Source organism: Meriones unguiculatus, chromosome 14 (assembly GCF_030254825.1).
Source record: "Meriones unguiculatus strain TT.TT164.6M chromosome 14, Bangor_MerUng_6.1, whole genome shotgun sequence".
NCBI classification, from domain to species: domain Eukaryota; kingdom Metazoa; phylum Chordata; class Mammalia; order Rodentia; family Muridae; genus Meriones; species Meriones unguiculatus.
The window spans coordinates 78283064-78300200 of NC_083361.1; the positions used below are offsets into that span (position 1 = coordinate 78283064).

The following is a 17137-nucleotide window of genomic DNA, read 5'->3' on the forward strand; positions in this document are numbered from 1 at the left end:
ACTTATCATCCCTGTTTTATCTTTACTAACTTTCCATGGCATAACTGCAATGTAGAAGTGTACTAATGCAACTTCATTTGGAATCTTTAAGAGCCCTACAGGGCTAGGATTTATATTTCTTTACTTCTCCATTCACAAGTTTTGGTTGTAGTTTATAAATTTTGTTTCATTTTCCACTTTGCTCATTCTCCACTGTTTGTGAATCTTTATCACCATCTTGGTATTCACATGACCTAACACAGAAGAATCAATAAATGCTATAGGAAGGAGTAAGCACAACAGATGTTCATTAGTTGTTAGTCATTGTTGAATAATTCTAGTCAAAAATGCTGTGCATACCACTTGCCCCAAGGCATACTACATGTTATAGAATAATTGGCCAACATTAAACAGACTCCATGTTTTTATTTTGTCTTGTTTCTTGGGGTGGAGGGTGTGCATGTGTGCACTTGAAGTTTGGTTTGGTTTGGGGTTTTTTCTTAGAAAAAATATGAAGTGTGGTGGGCATCTGGGAAGAGTTGAGGGGTGGACAGGAATATGACCAAGATATACTGTACCAATTTTTAAAAATAATTTTTGTAAAAGAAAAGGTGCTATTTAGGTGAGAAATGTGTACACAGATATTCCCAAAGCAGCCTTTCCAGCACATGTTCTTGGGGAGAGCTTGTGGCTAAGAGTTACTTCTGAAAGTATTCCTGCCCATGCCATTGCTAATGTGCTAAGTAAGGAGTTAACTCCTATATACTAGCATGTAAACACAGAAGTTGCTACTATCCAATACAACCTGAAAAAACAAGGCCATGTCTCCATACCCTTCCATCTGATCATTTCCTGAAACTAGCTTGGAATCATTCAAGTTCTTTTTTGTTTTTTGTTGTTTTTGTTTTGTTGTTTGTTTTTTGAAACTGTTTCTCTGTGTAGCCTTGGCTATCCTTGTCCTGACTTACTTTATAAACCAGACTGGCCTCAAACTCACAGAGATCCCCCTGCCTCTGCCTCCCTGAGTGTGATTACAGGTGTGTGCGACCCTGCCAGCTATCATTCAAGTCCTTTAGGAGAAGCTACTGTAACTTTACAAACTATTTTATCTGGCACTAGGTTTCACAACTTGTAATATGAAATAGTGCATGCAAAAAAAAAAAGCCATGACATTAGCTCATACATTATTAAGTAATACCTATTATTGATAATGACCAAGATCTCACAAAGTATGTTAAATGTTCTCATGAACCTTAAAATTTCAGTACTGTGGGTAAGGTATTCAACCATACTAAAAAAGTGACACCCCTTCAAAGTGCTTTATGGAGAGAGAGTATCTGTGGTTAGGAGCCTTGGGACAGCAGTAACAGGTAACTCCTAGGGCTTATGGGGCAGATTTGATAGGGGACCTTAAGAGAGAAGAACAAAATGAACAAAGGCTTGGGACTTGGAAAGTGTGTACTACGTTCAAAAAAGATAACCTGCATAAGACAAATGGAGGGCTGAAAGGGTACGTTAAAGCTGAACCCAAATTGAGGAATCCACTTCATTCAGGCAAGATTTTCAGAACAAGACACGATAGGAAACCAAGCTGACTATTTACTCAAGTGAATCTGGATAGGGAAGGACTAGATACCTAAATTCTGTGCTGAGACCACAGTTTATGAAAGGAGAAAGAATTGTAGGGAAAGACTCAAGAATCCAAAATTGGCCAGCATAGTGGTGTACACCTTTACTCCTTCATCCCAGCACCTGGAACTCTGGGGCCAGCCTGAGCCACACAGTGAATTCTGGGCCAGCCAGGGTTACATAAAGGGACCCTGTCTCAAAAAAAAAAAAAAAAATGGCACATGACTTTAATCCCAGCACTTAGGAGGCAGAGGCAGGTGGATCTCTTTGAGTTCAAGACCAGCCTTTTCTACAGAGTAAAGTCTAGGAAAGCCAGGGCTACACAGAAAAACTGTCTTAAGAAAAAGAAAGGAAGGAAGGGAGGAGGGGAGAGGGAAGAAGGGAGGAAGGAAGGAGAAAGAAAAAGATCAATCGATCTGGGGTGAAAATCTTATCTTGTTAAATTTGGTTTTAGACATTTTTAACTTAGACACTAGTGGAAATCTCAAAGAAATGTTTAGCTATTGGTCAGAACAAAGAAAGGGAGCCCTAGTGAGAGAGTAACACTAACATGTGTTAGAGTCTGTACAGAAACAAAGACATGATCAGAAGAAAGAGGGTCTCAATTTATTCCTGCTTCACACTATGTGTCAAACAAGCCACCCAACATAGCTTGACCTGGTAGCACATACCGGCAGTCACAACACAAAGGGAGACTGAGGCAGGGGGTTGTAAATGAGACCAGCTTGGGCTACCAAGTGCATTTTAGGTCTGTGATATATCACAAGACCCTGTCTCAAGAAAAAAAAAATGGGAGGAAAGGAAGAAAAACACATACAAGTATTTGTAGATAAATGGAAAATTTGCTGCATCTCATGGTGTACTAAACTGTTAGCAGTAGCTTCATCTGGAGAGTGGAATTTGGTGAGTGGAATAGGAAGAACATCTATATGGTTTTAACAACTTTCAAGCAACTTTACTAGGTTACAATTCTCTGAAGTGATTAAGAGGCTAACAATTGGTTTGCGTAAAGTTAAAAGCCAGGATGTTTTGTTACAGATTAGACAAGGTGGTAGGGATATGAAACAATTTATTCATGACTGGAGGAAAAAACTACTCTAAAGGATGAAATGTTTCTCAGTCCCCATAATGACAGGATAAGCTGTCCCCAAGGCCTCATCACAGTGTTGTTTTTTTGAAATAGGGTTTCTCTGTGTAGTTCTGGCTGGCCTGGAACTTGCTTTGTATACCAAGCTGGCCTTAAACTCAGAGATCTGTCTGCCTCTGCCTCCTGAGGGCTGGGATTAAAGGTGTGCCCACCACACAGTGCCCTTTCTTGCAGAGGAGTGGGAATCAAAGCCTAGTCTACTGAGTCTGGGTGGCTGTAAGTTCCCTGCAGACAGAGAAACTGCTTTTCTATCCTCGTTCTGTTTCTCATGTTCCTTTAGGTGTTGTTGATCTGGATATTTGTGGGGAGGGTGTTTCTTCTCTCTAAAACTGACATTGAGTGGAATCACTATTTATATTCTTGACCCTTTGATCTTAACCTTTTTTTTTATAACAAAAGTTCGTATTTGAACCTCAAAATACAGCCCCAGAAACTAGAAAAATGCGTATTCACAGTGGCAAAGAATGTCAAATTCACCATCTTGATGTCAGCTTTAGAACACATATTTCTAGTTTGCAACACAACTTCAAAAGGCCAAAGGCTTGCCCACATCAAAGAATATTATTGGCAGGACTCAAATTCAGCACCCACTCAGAGCTTACAATCTTAGCCATTTCTATATACCACTTATCAAGAAAAATAAATATGTAAAGACACCAACCATAGCCACAACACTGGGGACCTGAATTTTCTCCAGTGTTTCCTTGAGTTGATCCACTTCTGCTCGATATTCATCCATTTGACACTCTAACTTTTCCCTGCGGAGTCGCTCATAGGCCAGCTGGCCCTGCAGGTCTTTGATGGTCCTATGAAAAAATGTTTTCTCAGTAAATTCTGATTTATCCAACAACCTTTTTTTTTTTTTTTTTTTTTTTTTTTTTTGAGATACGGTTTCTCTGTTTAGCCTTGACTGCCCTGAACTCATTTTGTAGATCAGGCTCACCTCGAACTCACAGTGATCCACCTGCCTCTGCCTCCTTGAGTGATGGGATTATTGGCGTGCACCACCGCACCAGGTTTCCAAAAACCATTTTTGCTAACAGTGGAAAGCATTCATACTTTAAAGCAAATAAAATAACTCATGTATTTTTCAACTGTATTTAGGATATTATATGAATCAGGAGTGATTTACATACCAGAGACAAGCAGTCACCATGAAATAAATAAGCAAAATACATGGTATCCTGGAAGGTAACAGGTACTAAGAGAGGATAAAATAAAGCAGGATCAGTAATATAAAATGTGGAGCAGGTGATTAACACTTCTGTGCTAGTTTGTCAACTTGAAACAAGCTGGAGTCATGTACCCCAACTGGGAAATTACCTCCATCAGACTAACCTGAAGGCTTGTCTGTGGAACATTTTCTTAATTAAAATGATGTGGAAAGGCCCAGCAAGGCCCACCAGGGCATAAGATATAAGGATATAAGAAACAGACTGAGCGACCTATGAGGTCCACGCCAAAATCAGCAGCTTCAGTTCCTGCCTCCAGGTTCTAGCCTGGAGTTCCTGCCCTGACTTCTCTTTAAAGACAGAGTTTAACTTGGAAGTATAAGCCAAATAAACACTTTCCTCCTCAAAGCTAGTTTTGGTCAATGTTTCATCACAGCAACAAAAAGGAAACTAGGTACCAGAGAGTGACCTACTACTGTGACAGACCCAGCCATGTGGTTTGGGGGAGAATTGTGGAAGCTTTTGAAATTTTGTGCTCCAAGTGATAATAACTTAATGAAGTGTTATGGGATCTTGCTTGGAAGTAAGAATTCTGAAGAGATATAAGCTGATTTGCAAACTTTCTGAAAGAAGTAGAGACTACCAGGGCCATTCCTGTGATAAATTGGAGTCAAGAGTCTTTGGAAGCAAAGCCTGTGCTTCCCTGCAACAATAACAGGTGCTAGTTAGCTAGGGCTGAAGAATCAGCTGGCATTAACCAGAGGCCAGCACTACTGAAGGGAATTTGCTTTTGGGGGCTAATAAATACTGGTTAATGGGGTTCCAAAATCAGCTGTTATTAACAAGAAATTATTGAATTGAAATTTTCTGGCAAGTATTTCCTCAGAGTCAGCACAGGCTGTATGGTCCACTAGGTGATTCAAAGCTGCATCTTAAACTAAAAGATGAAGTCAGGCATAGTGGCGCATACCTTTAATCCCAACACTTGGGAGGCAGAGGTAGGTGGATCTCTATGAAGCCAGGCTGGTCTACAAAGCAAGTCCAGAATAGACAAGGCTACACAGAGAAATCCTGTCTCAAACACACACACACACACACACACAAACTAAAAGACAAACTTGGTAATATGTAAGAATCCCCCAGTTCCAGACATATGGCATAAACCTTTAATCCCAGCATGCAGGAGACAAAGGCAGACAAATATCTGTGGACTGAGGCCAGCTTGGACTACACAGTGAATTCTGAACTGCCAAAGCTACATAGTAAAATCCTTTTTTGTTTGCTTATTTGTTTGTTTGTTTTTAAATAAGGATTTCTATATAAAGTCTTGTTTGTCCTATAACTATGTAGACTAGGCTGACCTCAAAATTAGAGATATGCCTCCCAAGCACTGAGATTAAAGGCAGGTACCACCATGGCCAGAAAAAAAGGAAAAGAAACACTCATGTTGGTATAATGTTCTTTTGAAATGTATACACCTTACCCTGGTTCATTCAAATGCTGATTTCTCTCCCCCACTCTCTGGTTACAATCCGGACATTGCATTGTGATACTCTTTCTAAGCATCACCTGTCTCAACTTTGTGTAAACATGCCAAAATAAAACAACTAGCCACAATGTTGAGCAATAAAGAGGAAGGAGTAGGCAAGAGGGGGGAGGAGCCAGAGAACAGGAAAGAGTGGGAGACTAAGGGCAGGAGAGGCTGGAAGAACAGAGGCAGGAGCAGATGTCTTGGAATGCATGGAGAATGAACCAGACCTGAGATTTCACAAAAAGCAAGTATAATGGGTGAATCTAAATGTTAGGAAACTATGAGGGCTTGGAGGTTTAGGAAGGAGTAACTATTGCCCAGCATTGTGTTCTAGGTTAACTAAGTAAACCCAGTGTTTGTGTGTGGTGAGTTGAGTATACAGCTGTTTAGGACTAACAGCAGCATTACTACAAGATAATTAATAGTAAATATTAGCACAATACAACACACTCACATGGAATTCATAAATACCTAAATACAAAGCATTGGTTTTAAGGACATTACTTCTCAGACTCCAGTTGTTCTTTCTGCTGATTTAGATCCTCTTCTGTTATCCCACCCAACTGTTTGAAGTTGCTCTCAGCAATTTCCAGAAGTTTTCTCAATTCTACAATTTTCTTATGAGCTCTCACTGAAAAATAATTGAATAGGAACCTAGTTAGATGACAATACATATGCTTACAAGATGATGATTCTCTTTCAACATTTGCTTCTTTTTCCTTTACAAAAGGTTTTTTTTTAAGTATTTATTATTTTATTTGTTGGGTGTTTTGCCTGCATGTGTGTCTGGTGCCTGTGGAGGTCATAATGCATTAGATCCCCTGGAAATGAGTAAGATGGTTGTAAGCCATCATGTGGGTGCTGGGAATCAGACCCAGGTCCTCTGCAAGAGCAAAAAGTGCTCTTAACCACTGAGTCATCTCTCCAGCCCATTTGCTTCTTCTTTAACAGAACCATTGCCTGCTGCTTATGTAAGAAATTGATGGGAGTGTGATATATAGATAGAATGGAAAATATCAGTAATGCAAGCAATGAAATACCTACTCGGGAGAGTCTTCATCTGTTATTAGAATATGCATCATATAATTATGATGCTGACATTACAGGTGAAATGGCTTAAACAAGACTGGCTGTGTTTTAAGATGAGAAGCACCAGACCATATCTTTTTTTTTTTCTTAATATATTTTATTTTTAAAATTAGTTTATCCACTTTGTATCCCAACTGTAGGCCCCTCCATCATCCCCTCCCAATTCCACCCTCCCTTCCTCTTCCTCTCCTATGCCCCTCCCCCAGACCACTGACAGGGGAGGTCCTCCTCCCCCTCCATCTGACCCCAGTCTAGCAGGTCTCATGAGGAATGGCTGCATTGTCTTCCACTGTGGCCTGAAAAGGCTGCTCCCCCTGAGGGGGAGGTGATCAAAGAGCTAGCCACTGAGTTCATGTCAGAGACAGTCCCTGCTCCCATCAGTAGGGAACCCACTTGGAGATTGAGCTGCTATGGGCTACATCTGAGCAGGGGCTCTAGGTTATCTCCATGCATGGTCTTTGGTTGGAGTATCAGTCTCAGAAAGGACCGCTGTGCCCAGGTTTTTTTGGTTCTGTTGCTCTCCTTGTGGAACTCTTGTCCCCTCCAGGTCTTTCCATCTCCCTTTCTTTCCTAAGATTCCCTGCATTCTGCCCAAAGTTTGGCTATGAGTCTCAGCATCTGCTTTGATACCCTGTTGCACAGAGTCATTCAGAGGCCCTCTGTGGAAGGCTCCTGTCATGTTCCCTGTTTTCTCCCTTTTCCGATGTATATCCATTTGCCTTTCTGAATGAGGAATGATCATCTTACCCAGGATCCTCCTCCTTGCTTAGCTTCTTTAGGTGTACAGATTTTAGTATGTTTATCCTATAATTATATGTCTAGTATCTACTTATAGGTGAGTATATACCACATGTGTCTTTCTGCTTCTGGGATACCTCATTCAGGATGATCTTTTCTAGATCTCACCATTTGCCTGCAAATTTCATGATTTCCTTGTTTTTAATTGCCAAGTAGTAGTCCATTGTGTAAATGTACCACAATTTCTGTATCCATTCCTCAGTTGAGGGACATCTGGTTGTTTCCAGATTCTGGCTATTACAAATAAAGCTGCTACAAGCATACTTCAGCAAATGTCCTTGTTATATACTTGAGCATGTTTTGGACGTATGCCTAGGAGTGGTATAGCTGGATCTTGAGGAAGCACTATCCCTAATTATCTAAGAAAGCACCAGCTTGATTTCCAAAGTGTTGTACAAGGTTACATTCCCACCAGTAATGGAGGAGGGTTCCCCTTTCTCCAGAACCTCTCCAGCATGTGTTCTCACTTGAGTTTTTGATCTTAACCATTCTGATGAGTGTGAGGTGAAATCTCAGGATTGTTTTGATTTGCATTTCCCTGATGACTTAGGATGTTGAGCATTAAGTGTTTCTCTGCCATTTGATAATTCTCTAATGAGAATTCTCTGTTTAGCTCTGTCCCCATTTTTTTAAATTGGATTACTGATTTTTTGCTGTTTAACTTCTTGAGTTCTTTATATATTCTGGATATTAGCCCTCTGTCACGTATAAGGTTGGTGAAGATCCTTTCCCAGTCTGTAGGTTGTCATTTTGTTCTGATGACAGTGTTTTTGCCTTACAGAAGCTTTTCAATTTTAAGAGGTCTCATTTATTAAATGTTGATCTTAGAGCCTTTGCTACTTTGTTCAGGAAGTTGTCTCCTGTGCCAGTGAGGATCCAGATCCAAGAGGATCCAAAGCCTCTGGCCTTCAAGGGCACCTATTTTCTCTCCCCCCCCACACACACACGAAAATAAAAAAAAATAATTATTTTTGAAAGAAAATCATAAATGCTCTAATGGTTTTTAAAAATAAGAAAACAGCCAGGCACAGTGGTACACGCCTATAATCCCAACACTCTGGGAGGGAGTGGCAGGTGGATCTCTGTGAATTCAATGCCAGCCTAGGCTACAAAGTGAGTCCACGATGGCTAAGGCTACAAATAGAAAAACCCTGTCTTGAAAAAATATCAGTCCAAAAGCATGGAGAAATGATTTATGTGTTTCCCAATGTAACCCTGGCACTTCACACTGCCTGACACATAAACAATATTCAGAAAGCATGTGATAGATAATCAAAGAGAAATCACTGAGGAAGCACAGTTACAGAAACATCTTGTAGTACTATCTTGAGTTCAGAATATTTCTAAATGCCAAAATGTAGAACTGTATCTGGCATACTACCATAGTCCTGAGCCAAAGCTATAAACACAGTACAGACAAAATGGATAAATGGCATGCCTCCCTAATCTATTTCGCCTATCTAAATCTATTCATTCACGAAAAAGCCCAAACCCCACTTTTACAAAGGTTTCCTTGCTACTCTCGCCTGAGTGAATAATCCCTTTAAACTCATTACCATGTACCATAACTCAGGTATCTATCTATCTATCCAGGCCAAGTACCTAAGAGTCATCCTTCCTACCTTCATCTTCAAATTTCTCATACCCAGATCAACCAGCAAATCCCATGACCCCCTATTAAAAGTGCATCCAAATCTCACCATCTCCATTTCCAATCCAAGCTATCACCAATTCTTTCTCCAATTAAGGCCACATCCTCCTACCTTCCCACTTTTGTTCTTGCCCTATGAAAGGAAATGGACTTTTTACCCTCTGGAAATCTAATCAGATTCTGGCTTGCCTTCTCCATAACCAAGAATAGATAATGTATGACCTTAGTACTGTTGTCTGGTTAAAACATCAAGAAGGGTGTGCGTGTGTGTAATATCTTAAAGGGAAACACAAAGTGCTAAAGCAAGCTCTTCTGGAGTGAAAATCTCTAGTATAAAAAGGTTGAAGTAAAACAAGAATGTATTTCTAGTAGTCATGCACCTCTATTACAGACTATAGAGTCCAGAAAACTATACAGATAATACTGTAATTCTGTACCTGCTCGTGCACAATTCTAATAGAGTGTGCCTGACAAATTTCTAAATTAGAAACTTCATCCATTTGACAAATGGAAACCTTCTTTCCTAACTAACCCACCTGAAATATTACACGATCCATGCCCTCCAATCTGTTATATCCCAGTAGTTAGAATGACAGTCTTTAAACATAAATCAAATAACATCTTTCTTGCCCTAAACTTCTCCAAAGGCTTAGAAGAAAACCTAAAATGAAATTCTTATCAGGACCTTTATGATCCTACCAGGCTCCCACTCACCTCTCCAACCTTTTCTGTTAACTTCTTCTTAGTGATTCTCTCAGGCGCACTGATAAATAATATTTGCACATGCTCTGTTTAGAATTTTCTCCCAAGGTCTTCACACGGTTCATTCTCATCATTCAGATCTCCTCTGAAATATCACCTCAGAGTCCTAACAGCACTATACCACCACCTGATTCATTTTCTTCATATTCCTATTTTCTTATCAATTATTTATTACCCTCCCCTATGACTACCATCACCAAACAGAAGTTTTTTTGAACTGATCCATTTCTCTAATAATGACAATTGTTTTTTTTAATTTTATTTTATGTGCATAAGTATGAAGGTGTCAGATCCATTAAAATTGGCATTACGGAGAGTTGTGAGCTGCCATGTGGTGCTGGGAATTGAACCCAGGTCCTTTGGAAGAGCAGACAGTGCTCTTAACCACTGAGCCATCTCTCCAGCCCCTAATAATGACAATTGTTAAAGAGAAATCATTCTCTTAAAAAATTCCTAGACTGAGAATATATGCAAAAACAATTAGTGAAAAAAAGAGGCCATAAATTTGAAGGAGAGTGGGAAAGTTATATGGAAAGTTTTGGAAGGAGGTAAGGTAGAGAGAAATGATACAATAAAGAAAATAATAAATAAATAAATAAATAAATAAATAAATAAATAAATAAAATAATTATTGGTGCTGGAAACATGGCTCATCGGCTATAAGCACTTGTTGTTCTTGCAGAGGACCCAGGTTTGATTCCTAGTACATATGGTGCCTAGCAGCCGTATGTAACCACAGATGCAGAGGATCTGATGCCTTCTTCTGGACTCTGTGAGCACCAGGAAGGCACATGGTGCACAGACATACAAACTAAACACCTACGTGTATAAAATAATAAATCTTTACAAAAATATCGATTATCCAATAAGCCTGTGTGTATGTGTGTGTGTATGTGTGTGTGCTCCCTATGGTGAGAGAGAGTTAAAATCTTACTTTGTGTTCCATGCTTGCTTTAAGCTTACTATATAGTCCAGATGGCCTCAAAAGTGTGATCATCTCACTCAGACTCCAAGTGCTAGAATTACCACTCTTCAGTTGTCTTTTTCCATGCTTATGATCCATTTAAATATGTTTGTCTTGAAGTCTTCAGTTTCCATGTTACAATCTTCTATTCCAAGACCATATCTTACACTTATTTATATCTTCAATAACCCTTAGGACAAAAATACTGGAGCTGGTTCTGATTTCAAAAATACCAAATTACTTTTCTTTGTAGATGGTGCCATTTGAATAATATCCAAACATGTACCAAAAATTAGGTCTTATTAATATTAACTTTTATTTATGTGTATGGTGGGGAGGTATCCCCTAAAGCTAGATTTATACCAGAATTGGGTGCTGGGAATCAAACTTTTATCCACCCACTGAGCCATCTCACCAGCCCCAGTATCTGTCTATCTGTCTGTGTATATGTCTATCTTCCTTTCTTTTTTTTTTTTTGTGGTGATACATGTTGTCTGTGTGTCACATTCATATGTATACATGTTCTTTTATGTGCAGTCAGGCAGACACATGATAAAACACATTTTTAGGATTCATTCAAAGGACAACCTCAAGTGTTGGTCCTTGCCTTCCTCCTTGCTAGAGACAGGGTCTCTTTGTTGGTCATCGATACATACTCCAGGTTACCTGGCCCTCGCATTCAGACATCCTCCTATCTTTGCCTCCCATCACACATTAGGAGCACTGGGATTAGAGAAGCATGCACCCTTACCAGCATTCTGTGAGTTCTGGGGATTAAACTCGGGTCCTTGTGTGTGCACAGCTAGTGATTTTACCACTGAGCTATCTCCCCAGCCCCATGGCCATCATATTTCTTAGTGAGGCATCATACTTACTTCTGGCATTTGCTTTGTCTGATTCACTCAGACATAAGTCATCCTTGGCATCAGTGCTTCCCTCAACACCATGCCTTATAAAAAACTTTATATGATTTTTATCAAATTCAGTATCATCTATATCATATTTCTGTAGCCCCTCTAACAGTTTCACTGCTGCCAAATGAGCAAATCTGTAGAAAAGAATCAATAATTAGCCAGATCCTCAAACTTCCATACATTAAATCACAGTTCACAATTAACTTATACAATTTCACCATATATGCACTTCTATCAACCCACCACCAAGCAAGGAAGCAAACCTGTAGCTGAATGTCACTGAAATCTGCCATGCACTCAGCTATGTGGGAACCTTGGTTACTGAATACTATAAAGTATTCCTACTGAGAAGTGCTCACATAATTGTTGCTGCTAAAAATTCACCAGGAGAGATCTCAGAGTAGAATAATACTTAATGTGCCCCAAACCAGAATGACTCTACTGAATACAGAGCTTAGAACCATCCTACATGATTCCCTATTTTATTTCCTTCTGTTAGCCCAAGGTAAGTGACACAATTAATTCTGGTTCCAGTTGCAGAGTTAACTATAGTTCTTACTGTACATACTAACTCACTTTTCATCCTTCAACTCAAAGCACTTACCACATTTTGAAATTTAAAGAAAAAATAATGAGCTTTCCTTCTGCTTTCTATTCCCTTTGCTCTTTTCCACATTTCATGAAGCCTCTAATAGTAAATTCTCGGTCTTAGAAATTTTTCTGTTGTGAGTAAATTAAATAAGCATATTTCCCCACAATGTTGCTAATTGAAATATGTAATACGTTCTTCTAGGACATAGAAAATCACCAAATATTAAATTCTAATTTCCACAATGTTATGGTTTGAACATACAATGTTTCCATACATTCATGTTTTGAACACCTGGTTGCTCCCCAGCATGTGACACTACATGGAAGAAACTTTAGAAGATGAAGCCTGGCTCACAGAACCAGGCTGCTAAGGTAAGGCTTTGAAGATTCTACCTAACTCTGGAGAGCCAGAGCTGCCTGCTTCCAGATTTCCTGCATGTGAACAACCACTGACACATACTCTCACCCCTGTGCCCTGGCTGCTAGGCCTTCCTAACTGTGAAGAGCTAAAATTCTCTGAAACCATGAGCACAAATAAGCTTTTTTTCTTCTCAAGTTGTTGGTTAGGTAATTTGGTTACAGCAATGCAAAAGAAGCTAATACATTCATCTTTTTATAAAACTACACATTTATACATATATCTTATTTTTTAATCAGGTTCTCAAGTAAATTATTAAAGATTTATCAATATGGCTGGGTTTGCAGCTCGGTGGTACAGTACTTGACTAGCATGTACAAGTCCCCAGGTTTGTTTCCATCACCATAAGAACAAATAAAAGATTTAATTATAAATTATATAGAGAGTTGTGTATCTGACAAGGGAGGAGAGGATGGGGCTACAGACACAGGATAAAGAACATTCCTTTATTGTCACAGGATTGGGTATGTGACTGCAGCTGTGTGCAACAGTTGATGACCAGGCCAAACACAGACATATTGTACAGGTGTTTGCTGCTTGGTGGATTCCTTTCTCTCCTCCACCCTTCTCTACCCCTATACTCCTTTCCTTTCGACCCCCCAACACTAGATAGGAGAGAAAAGGGATGGAGGAGAAAGGGGGCATGTTATTATTACATTACTCTCTGCTGATTAGGGATGCCAAGTTCCGTGGGGAAAGTTTGATCTTTGCATTCAGGATATCTGATTTCTTCACACAGGACTACTTGACAAACCACAACCAACAGCATCCAACCATAAACCAGCCACACCTATTGGGCCTCAAGCATTTATATATCCTCTGAAAAGTCTCCAGAATTCCAGACATCACACACTCAAAGAAACTATCTACAGCTGGCAAAACCACACCCCTGCCAGAACATGAGGTAAATTGTAAACAGCTGCTACAAAGTAGCTCCATATCCCCACACCTGGGATTACAGGAGGAATAATAATTATATATATATATATATATATATATATATATATATATATATATATATTCCCATAACATTTCTGTGTTTTTTAAAGAAACCAAAATCACATGATTCTCACTGCACTGACTGCTAGGCAGCACAGCAGGGGACAAGCAGAAACTTGTCAGGACTTTAAGAAAAGGAGAGACAAGAACCTGAGCAAACTCCAAGGGTGCACAATTATTTTCAGACAGCAGATCTGGGTCCATACATAGGCAGGTGCAGGAGAGGCCCCTGCACTTGCTAGTTTGCTCAGTGTGCTCTACTGACCAGTCATCTTAAGAGAGATGCCACCATCAAACCTAAGGCTTAAAGAACAGGCCCTGCACCTTCATGCCTTTAAGTGCTAACAGCCTCTCTTCTTTACCAGCCCTGCTCGTGATTATTGCAGGAGTCAATGTGGATCCAAGAAACTGGTTGTGATTTGAACAAATTAACTGACAACGGTCTCCAAGGCTGGGAAATTCATGCAGAGGGAATCAGGGAGCTTCTATTTGGAAATAGTGGCCTAACCTCTGAGAAATGGAGTGAAACTAGCCATTGGCAGCAATAAGCAGGAGCTGCAACAGAGACTACAGCATTACTCGATGCCCACTCTTGGTGCAGAATACCTTCTCCACTCTCAGAATCCCCAGGGCCACAAATGGCAGGAATACTGCCATAGCTTTGCTGTTTCCCATGGCCAAGCATGACTGGTGGTGCACTGTGCCTGTGCGTGGGTGCTTCTCCTGTACTTGCTGCAGTGCTAGGTTCACATACAGAGATGACAGGCATGGACTGTAACAGTGTTGGTCACTCTCCTAGCTCTTTCCCTCTCAATAACGCTCAGAAGGACTCAGCCTACCATTCTTTCAGGTTCAAACTATTTGGAATAGAAAGGGAAAAAAACCAAACAAACAAAAACCAACCTCTCTGCCCATTTCCCCATCCCCAGTACATCCCAAAAGATGCAGCTTGGGGCGGGGGGGGAACCATCAAATACCTCCCATCCACTTACAAGAAAGATATAATAATGGCCATTTGGGTTTGTTTTGTTTTGTCTTTGTCTTGATTTTTGTTTTGAGACAGGTAGCCCTGGCTGGCCTGGAACACTGCAGAGATTTTCCCACCCTGCCTTTGGAATGCTGGGCAGGCACTACTCTGCCCATATTGTTTTTTAATTGCTTTTTTCTTTTTACTTTCTTTTCCCTATTATTTCACATACCTTTCCTCTCTTGCCAATATTCCTGCTACTTTCCCCAGTCTCGTTCCTCATTTTATTAATATTTTAGTTCAATTTTTAATATCCTAATTTACCCTATAAATTACCTTATTTAGTCTTCTTGGAGAAATAGTTCTTATTTCCTTTTTTGTATTTTACTCTATTTAAGTATTAGGTTAGGTAGATGGTGGAACATGCCTATAATCTCAGCGCTTAGAAAGTTGAAGCAGAAGGACTGCAACTTTGAGGCCAGTTTGGGCTATAATTTAAAGCCAGCCTGGACTATGATGAAAGACCCTGTATCAAATAAGCAAATAAAGCTGGTTTTGACAAAGCCACAAAGGCAGTGAAGAAAGTACATTTTCAACAAATTGTGCTATTATTGATGTCCCTATGCAAAAGAATGAACTTAGATACACACACCTAGTTCAATATTAAAAAAGAACCCACAATGAGCCATAGACCTCACAGCCTATAAATATAGAACTTCTAGAAGAAAACAACACAAAATCACAAAGATTTTCAAGATCTAACAACAAAAGCACAATCCAAAAAAGGAAAACTTCACTGAAACTGACTTACTTTTAAAGATGTTTTTAAGGTATGAAAAACATCCCGCAATTTCTTTCTTCAGAGACTCGAAGTTTTTTTCATAAAGGTCTTTCACTTGCTTGGTTAGAGTCACACCAAGGTTCTTTATGTTATTTGTGGCTATTGTAAACGGTGTTGTTTTCCTAATTTCTTTCTCAATCCTTTTCTCTTTTATACAGGAAGGCTACTGATTTATCACACTGCACAAAACTAAAGACTAAGTGGATCAAAGATCTCAATATAAAACCAGACACACTAAACCTGTTAGAAGAAAATGTGGGAAAGAGCCTTGACCTCATTGGCACAGAAGACAATTTCCTGAACAGAACACCAATAGAACAGGCTCTAAGATCAACAATTAATAAATGGGACCTCTTAAAACTGAAAAGCTTCTGTAAGGCAAAAAAAACCCACTGTCATCAGAATAAAACGACTGCCTACAGATTGGGAAAGGATTTCACCAACCCTGTACCTGACAGAGGGCTAATATCCAGAATATATAAAGAACTCAAGAAGTTAAACACCAACAAATCAAGTAATCCAATTAAAAAAATGGGGTACAGAGCTAAACAGAGAATTCTTAATAGAGGAATATCAAATGGCGGAAGACCCTAGGGAAGATGCTCAATTCTCATTCAGAAGGACAAACACAATAGACATTGAAAGCAGGAGAAGACAGGGAACAGAACAGAAGCCTACCACAGAGGGCCTCTGAAAGACTCTACTGATCGAGGTAGCAAAGTAGAGGCTGAGACTCATAGCCAAACTTTCGGCAGAGTGCAGGGAATCTTAGGAAAGAAGGGGGGATAGAAATACCTACAGGGGACAGGAGTTCCAAAAGGAGACCAACAGAGCCATAAAAACTGAGCCCAGGTGACTCCAAAGAGAATGATACCCCAAACTAGAACAATGCATGGAGAGGACATAAAGCCGTAGCCCATAGACTCAGTCTCTAAGTGAGGTTCCTTAGTAAGGGGAGCAGGGACTTTCTCTGGCATGAACTCAGTGGCAGCCTCTCTGATCACCTCCCCCTGGGGGGGGGTGCAGCCTTGCCAGTCCACAGAGGATTACAATGCAGCCAGTCCTGATGAAAACTGATAGGCTAGGGTCAGATAGAAGGGGAGGATGACCTCCCCTATCAGTGGACTAGGAGAGGAGCATAGAAGGAGGGAGGGTGTGTTTGGGAAGAGATGAGGGAAGGGGGCACAGCTGGGCTACAAATTGAATAAATTGTAATAAATGATAATAACAACAACAATAATAATAAACAAAAATTTAAAAAAGGAAAACATCCCACTAGTGAAAGAAAAAAATCTTTGCAATGGATATTTTCTAAGAAAGAACTAGTACCTAGAATATATAAAGAACCCTTTAAACTCAATAAGAAAAAAAATTCAACGAGGTATAGTGGCACAAACTTTTAATCCCAGCACCAGGGAGGCTGAGACAGGACTGCAAGTTGAAGGGCAGTCTGAGCTACATATGAAGTTAAGAGCAATTGGGCCCAACCAAGGCTCACCTGCCACTGTAACTGTAGCCTATGCTCATGGCATAAATTCAAGCAGTTTTGAATGAAAAAAATACAAAATACTATGTCACAAATCCTCCAACAAGTGTCAGTGTAAATGCTGCTTCTTCAGGATTTTTTTTACAACAATCTAAATTCTATGCTGTGATTTCTTTTACATGTTTTACTATCATCTGTA

The 17137-nt window shown here is 39.8% G+C and overlaps 1 protein-coding gene across 4 annotated transcripts in view; it reads right to left on the reverse strand.

Annotated features, from left to right (window-relative positions):
- The window catches only part of Ankrd42 (ankyrin repeat domain 42), a 37176-nt gene that overhangs the window by 441 nt on the left and 19598 nt on the right, over window positions 1-17137 (reverse strand). For all 4 annotated transcript variants that reach the window (XM_060367583.1, XM_060367582.1, XM_060367586.1 and 1 more), the window contains 3 exons: window positions 11598-11770; window positions 5963-6089; window positions 3417-3561 (listed from right to left, as the gene is read on the reverse strand). In XM_060367583.1, coding sequence (XP_060223566.1) covers window positions 3417-3561; window positions 5963-6089; window positions 11598-11770 — 445 coding nt within the window. The remainder of the gene's footprint in view (window positions 1-3416; window positions 3562-5962; window positions 6090-11597; window positions 11771-17137) is intronic.